This window comes from Mastigoproctus giganteus, chromosome 4 (genome assembly GCF_048544385.1).
Source record: "Mastigoproctus giganteus isolate SK-2022 chromosome 4, ASM4854438v1, whole genome shotgun sequence".
NCBI lineage: Eukaryota > Metazoa > Arthropoda > Arachnida > Uropygi > Thelyphonidae > Mastigoproctus > Mastigoproctus giganteus.
In genome coordinates, this window is record NC_143578.1 from 204,943,914 (window position 1) to 204,956,537 (window position 12,624).

At 38.6% G+C, this 12,624-nt stretch overlaps 2 protein-coding genes across 2 annotated transcripts in view; one reads left to right on the plus strand and one right to left on the minus strand.

Annotated features, from left to right (window-relative positions):
- The window catches only part of Pbp95 (proximal sequence element A Pbp95), a 542,864-nt gene extending 541,915 nt beyond the window's left edge, over nucleotides 1-949 (plus strand). Inside the window, exon 22 of the mRNA XM_090372002.1 lies at nucleotides 613-949. Coding sequence (XP_090228128.1) covers nucleotides 613-860 — 248 coding nt within the window. The 3' untranslated portion in view covers nucleotides 861-949. The remainder of the gene's footprint in view (nucleotides 1-612) is intronic.
- A 1,731-nt stretch (nucleotides 950-2,680) lies between these two features.
- LOC150087339 (uncharacterized) overlaps nucleotides 2,681-12,624 on the minus strand; it is a 353,008-nt gene continuing 343,064 nt past the window's right edge. Inside the window, exon 20 of the mRNA XM_090372447.1 lies at nucleotides 2,681-2,807. Coding sequence (XP_090228573.1) covers nucleotides 2,681-2,807 — 127 coding nt within the window. The remainder of the gene's footprint in view (nucleotides 2,808-12,624) is intronic.

Consider the following 12,624-nt stretch of genomic DNA (forward strand, 5'->3'; position numbering starts at 1 on the left):
CTTTGGGTCTGTTTACCCCACCCACTCCACTATATAGTTGCATATAATTTTTTATTTCATGAAATTTTCTTTTGTTTTTTCTTAATTTCTATTACTACAGTTATCTTCTTTTTCATCCAGAGTTCATCTTACTGGTCATATTTATAGCTCTGTAATAATAGGATTATAAACCTGTACCACAAAAATATACAAGTTGTAAGTGGAAAATTTTGCATTGTTTACCATTTGGAATGTTCAAGAAATTGGTCATAAAGAGAGATAATAGTATTTTTAAAAATCAAGGATTCTGTACATTGTTGGTAAAAGTCTCATTATATAGGTAGCTATGAACAAATTGAGTTTGCTGCAAAATCCACTGATCTGTAAAGCAAATCACCATAATGCATTTTGTAGCAAACTTACCATGCTTGTTACCATATACATAGGAGTAACTGAGGCTTTTGCCAACCCAGGTATAGACATGTTTTATAGTTCTTATATGCCTAAAGCTTTTATTTTAAATTTACTTGTGTTCGGGGATGATTCTGTAGTTCAGTTATGAGAGTTTTAATTAGTGGAATTTCCAGAGTCTTAGAATATGCTTTCTTTTATCACCTTCCTCTATTCTTTTAGCACCAAAGACAAAAAGGAAAAGAACAGTGAAACCACGAAAACCTAAACCTAAACTTGATATTATAAGAAGAAGTGCCCGCTGTGCTGCAAAAACATCACAAAATCAGATCCAGGAAAGTCAAGAGGTTGAAGCAGTAAAAGAAGAGGAGGTGGATGATGAGGATGATGATGATGAAGAAGAAGATGAGGACGACGAGGAGGATGAAGAAGAAGAAATTTTATCGGATAACTCAGATGGAAAAGTTTAGTGGCAGTAACCTGTGTGCAAATAATCTAATATTTAACAAGGAAAGATGTAAATACTATATATTCCTTGCGCACACACAGAATAACAAATACTAGGACAGACTAGCAAGGAAAGTACTTGAAGAAAGATCACATAAAATTGTTTTTTTTTTTTTTTTCCTTAATAAAAAATAAAAAGTGATAATATTTGTATAATTTAATCTGAAGTGAGTTTTAACCCAGCAATTTTTAAGTTATATCCGAAGAAATACAAATTCTTGAAAGAATTTCATCTTCACTGAAATGACTTCAGCACATATTTTAGGTTCTTAATCCTGAAAATGAAATGTGTGTCAGGTTCAGCTCTTATGGTATTGTAATATACATTCACAGTTCATTGTCATCTTAGTAGCTCAGTTTTTCTCATATCTGTCATCCAAAAATCATTTTAGCAGCAGTATGTTTTTCATATAATTTGTAAGACATCACATGTTTTTTTACTGAATGTAGTAATCTTTCAGACCTGAAATTAGTTGAATGTTGCTTAAAAGAAAAGATGAACATGAACATTTGTAGATATTTAATATATTTCATTTTTAGAGTAATTGTTATATGATTAATGATAAAGTTTATCATTAAAATTAGCTATTGCTTATATAGTGGGTGCTGTGTAATTGCTTTTATGAAACATTTACAAAACTGTAGTATAATTCGCTAAAAGTAACCTTAGATTGGGCATATTGAGGTATTTGTGCACCAGAAAAAAATTTAACTTAACAATTAATTATCTACTTAGATTACCTTGTGGATTTTAGTATTTTCCTTCATTATAGTATTACTACTACCATACAATACAAAGAAACCAGGCTTTTGTTACACCAGCCTTGGAGGGGGACACCCTGTATGTGGGGGGGCACTGATCCAGTGTGCCTTTGAATTTGCCAAAAGGCATTGGCCTCAGCTGCTTATGGAAGTAATTTATTTCACTGATTATCAATTTACTGGCTAAAGGAAAACTTCCAGCAATCCATTCTATAATTCTTTCTCCTTAATTTGAATTTACTCTCTCATTTTTACATCATTTAATACCATCAAAATTTCACTTATTCGTTTTCCTGTTCCCTCACAAAGCCTTATAAACCCTAAGCAGATCCCTCTAAGTTAGCTAGTTTCCAAACTCTGTTGGCCACATACAGGGTGTTCCAGAGGTCACTGTCTATTAGGCTAAATAAATGCGAATTTCAAAAATATGTTTTTATGGCAATATCATATTTAATGAAGCCTCAGGCAAAGAAATCTAATGGTGCTAAATCTGGAGACTGTGCCACCCATGGCCGAGGTCCTCCATGGCCAACCCATTGATTGAGAAAACGATTGTTGAGGTAGTCTTGAACAATTTTTGCATAATGGCATGGTGCCCCATCCTGTTGAAGTTGGAATTCAAGGAATTGTTGGAGCATGTCAAGGTAAATGGTTCCTGTAACTGTAGTCTCTGCAAAGAAAAAAGCCACACATTCACTTTTGGTGAGTCTGTCTTCCATTTGATGACTTCAGATGGTTTTTCATCTGACCAGATGCGACAGTTATGTCAATTGACCTTGCCACGTGTTTAGAAGGTTGTCTCATCACTGAACAGAATGTTATCCATTAGATTATCATTTTCAATTTGATCGCAAAGATCAGCACACATTGTTGCTATTCGTGGATAGTCCTCCTCACAAGTTATGAAAATTTTGAATATGGTAAGGCTTTTTATGCAGGTTGGAACGTATGATTCTGTGAACTGTTGTTTTTGGAATGCCCAACCTGCATGATGCATCCTGAACCAACATTCTTGATCCCCTCAAAGACATGAGACATGGTGCATAGATTCAATGCTTGCACGAAGTCTTCCTGGGCATCCAGGTCTTACATCTTCATGCACAGATCCAGTTCTCTTAAACTTCACCACATTCATGATTGGTGTTGGTCTGGAAATAAAAAATAATAATAATAAATTAAAAATTTGAAGAACAATGTAAATATCTATATTTTATAGAAAAATATGCATATAATCATGTCATTTGGACATTTTTATGAAATTCATCTTAGCCAAATAGATAGTGACTTTTGGGACACTCTGTATTTGAAGTCTCTGCATATGGATACCTTTTCACCAGTCTTTTAATATGACCAATCTTACTGGTCATATTGCTTGTCTCTGAATGATTTCAAGCCCAATTTTTTTTTTTTTTTTTTTTAAGCACAGCCTGCATAACTGAACATAGAATAACACACACCTACTTTCATTTTTGCTTTCCCAGTGCTTATGCCACACTAAATTGACTCAACATTCCACTGGCCACCCATGTCAACTGGATGCACTACCTGAGATTTTGTGTGTTTCCTATCTAACAGTGTAATCACTCCTCCCTTCCTGTCCTGTGGTACGCAGGTCTCTTTATGCTTTGTGGCTGCACTTTATTATGCTGCTCAGTTTTAATGTTTTACATTGGATTAACATGGAATTGATCATCGCCAGTGGTGTCATTTTGAAGAACTAGTGAAGAAGTATCACCAAGTGACCTTTTGTGAATTTTGGAACATCATTCTTAAAGATATTAGTGTTTTAAAAATTTTTATTAGCATTAGCATTAGCATTACTAGAGGCATGTGATGCAAGAAAGCAAGCTTATTCAGCATCAGCCAAAAAAAAAAAAAAAACACACACACACCACTCCCATTTCACCCCTCCGTTCGTTCGAAATACCTGTCCAGTTGAGCTTTAAATTTGTTTAGGCTATCAACTTCAACAACAAGTGATGGAAGTCGGTTCCACCAACCAACCACCCGCTGACCAAAGGCAAATTTCCGCACATCTATCCGACATCCATCCTTCCTCAATTTGAATTTATGCCCTCTGAGGTGATTATTCTGAGCAAGATGAAGAATCCCATTGGCATTGAGCATGCTCAAACCATTCAAAGCCTTATACACCTCTATCAGATCACCTCGCCGGTGCCTAGTCTCCAGACTCTGTAATTTGCAAAACTTAAGCCTTTCTTCGTAAGAGCAACCCTTTGTTCCATTCACTAATCTTGTTGCCCTTCTCTGTACCCGTTCCAGCAGCTCTACATCCTTCTTGAAATGAGGCCTCCAGACCTGTATACAGTACTCAAGATGAAGCCTAACCATTGCCTTATACAAGGGAATAATCACCTCCTTATCCCTGCTAGAAAAATTCCTGTATATCATTGACAAGACACCATGAGCTACTCTTGCAGCTCGTCTGCACTGCTCAGAGAACTTCATATCTGCCTGCACAATTACCCCCAGGTCCTTTTCATTCTCCACCACTGTCAGTGTAGTACTGCAGAGTTGATACGTTGCTCTGGGGTTACTGTTTCCCATATGTAGTACTTTACATTTGTCAATGTTAAACTTCATTTGCCACCTCTCAGCCCATCTGTTCAACCTTTCCAGATCCTGTTGCAGCAGCATAGCGTCAGTAGTGTCCTTAACAACCCTGCCAACCTTTGTATCATCTGCAAACTTGGACATTAAACTTGATATCCCATCATCAATATCATTCATAAACACCGAAAACAACAACGGACCCAACACTGAACCCTGAGGAATTCCACTAATAACATTAGTCCACGTTGAGCAGTGTCCATTGATTACCACTCTCTGTCTTCTGCCACTCAACCATCCCCTTATCCATAGCAGCAATTTGCCTCCAATGCCACACTGCTCCAATTTGTGCAGCAGTCTTCCATGTGCAACAGTATCAAAAGCCTTTCTAAGATCCAAATATATAATATCAAAGTTATTCCCTGCATCCAGTTCTTTTGTGACTACATCATAGTATCCAATCAAATTGGTCAGTCAAGACCTGCCCTTAACAAAACCATGCTGCGTCTGAGCTATAACTGAATTGTTGTCTAGATGATCCTGCAGTGCTTCTTTAACCAGTGCCTCCATTAATTTACCTGGAACAGAAGTTAAACTAACAGGTCTATAATTACTTGTGTCAGCCTTTGATCCTCCTTTGTGAATTGGGGTTACATTTGCACATCTCCAGTCTATGGGTACCTCCCCTGAGTCCAAAGAAGCTCTCATAATTATGGCTAGGGGTTTGCTTACTTCCTTTGCTGCCTCCTTTAATATAACTGGATAGATCCCATCCACCCCAGGTGCCTTTTTTATGTTTATCCTCAACAATCTCTCCTCCACTTTCCTCTCAGTTATTACAAAATCATCCAGCTCACTGCCAATGTTTACTTTACCTACATCATTCTCCTTCCTGAATAACTCCTCATGCGTGAATGTAGATGCAAAATACTCGTTTAGATTGTTAGCCACCTGAGCAGGATCCTCAACCGTTGAACCATCCATATCCAGTGGACCAATCTGATTCATCCCTTTCCTTCTTGAGGTTAAATATGTAAAGAACTCTTTTCTGTTTTTCTTTGCATCCTTTGCCAAGGATTTTTCGTAGTCTGCCTTTACCTGCCTAATCTCCTTTGTGACTTGGTTACAGACCAACTTATATCTATCATAGGCTTCCATGTCACCCATTAATTTGTATGTATCCCATGCATTTTTCTTCTCTGCCACATGTCTCATTAGTTCATCTGACAACCATTTAGGCCTAAACCTTGAACAATATTTCTTAGTTGGTATGTAAAGCCTGGTAGCCTCCAAGATTAGTTCCTTGAATGCTTCCCATTTTGAGTTTGCTGTTGGTAACATCATCAGTTGGTCCCACTGTATAGAATTTAAATACTGTATCAGACCATCATAGTCGCCTTTATGAAAACAAAAACCCTTCCCTTTACCTCTGATGGTAGTTACCTCCTTGAGTAAATCCCACTTCAACACACTGTGATCACTGCCACCTAGTGGTTCATTTATCTGCAGATTCTTAATGCATGAAGAATCACTACTGATAATCAGATCAAGAGTATTGCTCCCTCTTGTTGCCTCACGAACATGCTGATGTAGAAAACAATCATCCAATAAATCCACAAAAGCCTTGCTAGTGTGTGAGTGACCAACCCACAAATTCCAGTCAATATCTGGGAAATTAAAATCCCCCATTATAAGACTCTCTGATTTACTGGCCCACTCTATTTCCCTGTACAATATCTTATTATACTCATCAGAGTCATTAGGCCTATAGCACAATCCTACTCTCAATTTTGATTTCCCTATGCTTATGTCACACCAGACTGACTCGACACTGCCCTGTCTATCGATGTTGACTGGCTTCACTTCCTTGGACTTTGTGTTTCTTAACTAATAGCATAACCCCTCCTCCCCTCCTGTCCTGTCTATCCTTTCTATACACATTGTATTCCCCAAATTCCAGTTCCGCATTACTTATATCTGTGTGACACCACGTCTCTGATATCCCAACAATATCTGCCTTTGATGTTTTGAGCAATACCTCAAATTCATCAAATTTATTTACCAAACTCCTAGCATTGGTGTACACGCAGGTATACATGCACCTGTTTCTATTCTTAGCTACCCTAACACAACCCATGTGTTTACTTGTACCGCAATGACTCCCAGCAGTCTCTGAAATATCCTGCATCTTGTTTTTCAGGTTTCTGCTCATTTCAATAGAAGCAGTGCAAGAATCACTTCCACCTCTGCCACTGGCTACTGTTAATATATTAGTCCTTGTATCCCCCCCCAACTAGCAGTTTTCCGACCCACCTAACACTGCCTCGACAGCATCAGCAAAAATTCTTGCACCCTTTCTATTTAAGTGTATCCCATCCCTGTAGAAGCAATCTCTCCAATCTCACTTTATGTGAGCACTATAGCTGCAATATCATTGCTGCCATGGTGATAATATAGATTTGCCATTCACTCTGATTTGCTCCTAATTTATGCATTATATATGTCTATAATTTGTTGTGCCTTGCATCCTGATGTATAAATTGGCATTTTATGCACTTATTTCAAATTATTACTGCATAACTATGTTGTATCTCTGTTTTTCGTATCGCGATGTCGGTTTTCATGATCGGTAACAAGGAAGCCACCATCTTGGAACTGATATCAGTTTAAGATTATCGGCTGTAATTTTGTTAACCTGGAGCAAGTTTCTTAGTTTTCCTAAGGACTATCTTTCCAGCTGGTGCTCTGTTCACAATCTTAACATCTCTATTCCGAAAACAAAGCAAGTGTTATTTAGAGGAACCCTAAACAGATCACCAACAACCAAAGCCAATGATCAGGCCATCGAGATGGAGACCAAGTATAAATATCTTGGCATTTTACTGGACAGCAAGTTGAGCTTAATCCCGTATGCCAAGTATATAGTAAAAAAGATTAAGTAGGTTACAGGAAAACTAACAGGATAAATAGGGAAGTCTGGGGCATCAAGCCTTCAACCCTCAGACTGTATTATGAATGTATCTTCATCCCCATTGCTTGTTACACTGCAGGCCCAAAGGTTCTTCCTGCTTGCAATCTCGCGAGTCTGCAGAACAGTATCCACAGTTGCTCCAGGTCATATGTGGCAAGCTACCAATCCAACATGAAGTAGCCCTCCACCATCCTCAATACTACAGAAGGAAGAGCCTCGCTGCAAGAAACGGAGACCACACAATAAACCTGAATATGTCAACTAAAGAAGACAACAAGAGAATAATCGAAGAAATGATGAATGAATGGAAAATGGAGTGGACTGTCTCAGCACTAGGAAGAACCACATATGAATTCCTACCAGAAGCTAAAATATTCATCAAACAATACACTACATGGCTCAGGCCTGGACTTCACCTATCTTTTTTGCTAACCTGGCATAGCAGTATAAACTCTAAGTTGTACTCTCTTGGACTAACAGACACCTCTCTGCTTCTGCAGATCACCAGAGACAGTCAATCACCTAATCTTCCAATGCCACATTTATCAGGACCTAAGAGCTCAACTACAAATAATCACCGGGCTAGCCGAGTGGGTAAAGTACCTGCCCGGCAACCCAAAGGTCGCGGGTTCGATTCCCGCCTCGGGCTTGGATCAAAGTACTGCAAAAACCTTGGGAGGTGCAATATGGCCACAGAAGCCGATGCGCCAACAACTACCAAATCAAAAAAAAAAAAAAAAAAACAAATAATCACCGAAGTATATGATGAAGAAATTGTTAAAAATCTCATCTTGATTCCTCAGAGGTTTACCTTGTCTTTGCAGGCAGCCTCTTCAAATGCAGAAGAATCCTTACAACTCTAAACAGAAACCTGATGCAGATGGACACCGAATTGGACAGTCACTAACAATTATAAAGACCACAGCATGACATCAAGCTGAAGAATCCTGATCAGAACCAAAGGATTCCACAGTCCTAACTCTACTTTTCTCAAGGAATGCCTCTCTCTTCCATCCCCTACTGCTTAAAACTTTACTCCTCCCCTCTCTGCAACCTGACTTCTCCCACTGGCATATAATCTTACTTTCACTTTTTTTTTTTTTTTGGTCACAGAGGGGGCACCTCTCTGGAGGAACTTCTTCCTGGGCATACTGTCAGTGCAATGTGAGCCCTGGTGCACCTCCACGTGGTGAAGGATGGGAGACAGGGAGCAGTGAACAAACTCATTCTATGCCCCATGCCTGCAAAGATGCCAGGAGCCAGCAAACACTCAAGAGAACAAACACTCCACACTTAGCACGCTACCAGCATTGGCACATCTTATACAGATGCTACAACAGCTAATGGGGGAAACCCTGGAGACCACCATGAAACATAAACATATTTTGACATTTTTGTCCTATCTATACTTTGCCCCAGGTGTTTATGTGACATTGTTCCTTACAGGATCCGTCAAGGATAAACTGACCTCCCTGAGATGCTATCTGTAACTGTGGTTAAAGTGAAACATGGGAGCACATTATGTATCACTGCCTGGACTGTGAGGATTGCAGGTGTCATCTAATTTCTAAAATCCATGACTTGCTAGATGGTCAAGAGTATCTCTTTGTTACATGTTCATGTAATAGTGGTGTTCATTATTAATAGTGGTGTTCATGTAATAGTGGTGTTCATTATAATCCTACTACCAGCACACGTGCCATTGCCTCTGCCTTAGGAGTGTCTTGCAGTGTACAGCATGTGTTTGGCATGATGATTCCTTACACCCCTTTCATCTCCAAAGGGTTCAGTTACTGCTCCCCCAAGGTCATCCTGCACGTGTGGCTTTTGTGCAGTTGTTTCTCCAAGAAAGTGTTCAAGACTTGAATTTTCCAGCCTATGTTTTGTTCACGGATGAGGCTTATTCAATCAGCACAATGTTCATGTGTGGGCTCACAACAATCCACACAGTGTTTACCCCCATGCAGCACAACATCGCTTTGCAATAAATGTGTCGGCAGGTATGGTCGGTGACTGCTTAGTCGGCCCATACCTGTTACCATTCCACATGAACTCCACTAAATATTGGATCTTTCTTGAACAAGTTTTACCAGGGTTACTTGACAATGTTCCAGCAAATGTGAGACGCAGCATTTGGTTTCAACATGACGGGGTGCCTGCTCATTATGGAAGGTGTGTTCGTGACCATTTGAACAGGCGTTTTGGGTGTCGATGGATTGGCCGGGGTGGACCGTTGCCTGGCCCCCACGCTCACCTGATTTATCGAGCTTTTATTTCTTTCTGTGGGGGGGGGGGCCTTCAAATCTATCATGTATGAATCGCCTGTGGAGACGGAAATGGATATCGTGGCGAGACTCGTCTGCGTTGCTGCTACTGTCAAAGAAACTCCAGGTGTGTTCGACCGTGTCCGCCAATCCATGCTGCATCAGTGTCACGCATGCATCGCATCCCATGGTGGAACCTTCGAGCATCTGTTGTAACATCATGAAATGCATCCATCTCATACTCCATTGTTAATATTATGTGAAATAAATGTTTGCCACTAATTACTGTCTTGTCTCATTTCTGCTTCTTGTCCTCTGCTACTACTTTCCCGTGACATTTCCAGTTATGGATTCCTCTGTGATTCACATTCCTTTAGATGTTACCCATCTCCCCTAAACATTTGTACCAATATTTTTGAGACACCCTGTATAAGTAAAGATATTCTTGCTGTTTTTCTTAGCGTCCTTTGCCAAAGATCGTAATCTGCCTTCACTTGTCTAATCTCCTTTGTGACTTGGTTACAGACTAGCTTATATCTATCATAGGCTTTTGTGTCACCTGATAATTTATATGTATCCCGTGCATTTTTCTTCTCTGTCACGAGTCTCATTAGTTCATATGACAACCATTTAGACCTAATCTTTGAACAATATTTCTTAATAGGTATGAAACATCTAGTAGCTTCCAAGATTAATTCCTTGAATGCTTCCCACTTAGAATTTGCTGTTGGTAACATCATCAGTTGGTCCCACTGTACAGAATTTAAAAACTGCCTGAGACCACTGTAGTCACCTTAATGGAAGCAAAAAGCCTTCCCCCTTACCCCTGATGGTAGCTACATCTTTAAGTAAATCCCACATCAGTACACTATGTTCACTGCCACTTAGTGGTTCCTTTTTTTGCAAATTCTTAAAGAATCACTGCTGATAATCAGATCAAAAGTATTACTCCCTCTGGTTGCCTCACAATCATGTCGCTGTAGAAAACAGTCATCCAATAAATTGGCAAAGGTCTTGCTAGTGTGCGAGTGACCAATCCACAAGTTACAGTCAATATCTGGAAAGTTAAAATCCTCCATTATAAAACATTGATTTACTAGCCCACTCTATTTCTCTGCACAATTGCTCATTATACTCATCAGATTCATTAATTTTATAACACACACCTACTCTCATTTTCCCTTTCCCAGTGCTTGTGTCACACCACACTGACTCAACATTGCACTGTCCACCAATGTAAAACTAGAATATATACGAAAAATTAGCGTATAGAGAGTAGTATGAGCATGGGTTAGCATATCCATTCACTACTACCATATAAAACAGATTGAAAACTAATTAATTATAATAAAAAGAAAAGGAAGAAATTAATGCAGAAATTTGTTTTATTTTTATATTAATATATATATATATATAAATAAATTGAGAAGTGGAAATTAAAGTAAAAGTGAAAATTGCAAGTGGTTGTGTTCATTGTACAGGATTCCAAATGACAAGAAGTGTAAAGATAAGATAGGAAGGAGTTTGAAAGCTGCTACTGTTGGTTTTTGGTTGTTGATGTTGATCTTTTTTTCCTTTTCCCACACCTTAAAGAAGGTGAAGAAAAAATCAAAACATAACCTAAGTAAAGTATACAATTAGATAGGGGGTGGGGGGTATCTGAGTCCCCGGAGTTATGAGGATTAATTTCTGAAACAGAAAAAAGAATTAAAATAACATGGAGGATTTTTGGAAAATTTTTACCGTTCTAAACAGGATAAAAATGATTGGAGAAGGTTGTTAAGAAATTTTATGTAGATTAATTAATAACTCATGGAAAAAGTTATACCCTGATGCAGTTTATGAATATGAAAAATGCAATGTGAATGGGTTTCAAAATGAAATTGTAAGTCTTGCAAAAGAAGCTGAATTCCACAAAGTTTGATGATGGGGATATTACACAATTGCTTGAATCAAGTTCAACACCATTTATAAATGAGCTAGCAGAATTATACCAACTACCACAGAAGGAGAAGCTGAAAATTATGACATGATTGAATCACCAACGGATAAATATTTTAAAATTAAAAAATTAAAGGAAGCCTTTGAGAAAAGTGACTGCGCACTTGAATATTTTTGTGAGAACGATCCTCTTCATGATCGTGCACAAAATTAAGTGTGAAGTTAAAGACATAACTAAAAGTTAGGGCAATTTAATCTGAAAAAATAAAGCAGGAAAAAAAAAACCTCTGGATTCATCATTTATTTGTAAAACAAAAATAGTGCAACTTCAATAAACGTTACTTAACCTTACGTTGTTCAACATATTATACTAAAAAATGCCGAATAAAATAATTCCCATTTTTCAGTTACTGCATTCCATTGATTCCTATGCACAAGTACATGGTACGCGCCGACCGGGCTAGCCAGGCAGGTAAAGTGCCTGCCTGGCAACCCAAAGGTTGCGGGTTCGAATCCCGCCTCAGGCTTGGATCAAAGTACTGCAAAAACCTTGGGAGGTGCACCATGGCCACAGAAGCCGATGCACCAACAACTACCAAAAAAAAAAAACATGGTACGCATTACGAAAATTTGGTGCTACTTTTACGTGGAATTTTCTAGAATCAATTATCCTCAAATAATGAGGACCCACTGTATATCATAGCCACATACCACGGTATTGACATTAAAAGAGTTAAGAAATTTACTGTTAATCATCAATGAAATGACTACACCTTAAAGAAGGTGAAGAAAAAATAAAAATAAAACCTAATAACCCCAGGGGCTCACATGTGGTGAGTTTGGACTTGGCAAACCCAATGCCTCTCTCTTTTTCAGGGTAACTCGGGAATTTTTTTGGGCTGATGCAGCATAAGCCTCAGGTTTCCTTGCATCCGATGACTAATAATAATATACAATTAGATATACCAGGGTGGACAAATAATCTACATAACTTGTGAATTTTGCAAATAATGTGTTTTGCGCTGCATTGTCAGTTGCAGAAATGTTCAAAATGCATTTGTTGATGGGATATACACTGATCAGCCAAAACATGACCACCTACCAAATAAGATGTTGGTCCTGCAGCCAAAACAGCTTGTACCCGGCGAGGTATGGATGCTATATGATTTCTAAATGTGTCTTGTGGTATCTGGTACCAACATATAACCAGCAGATCCT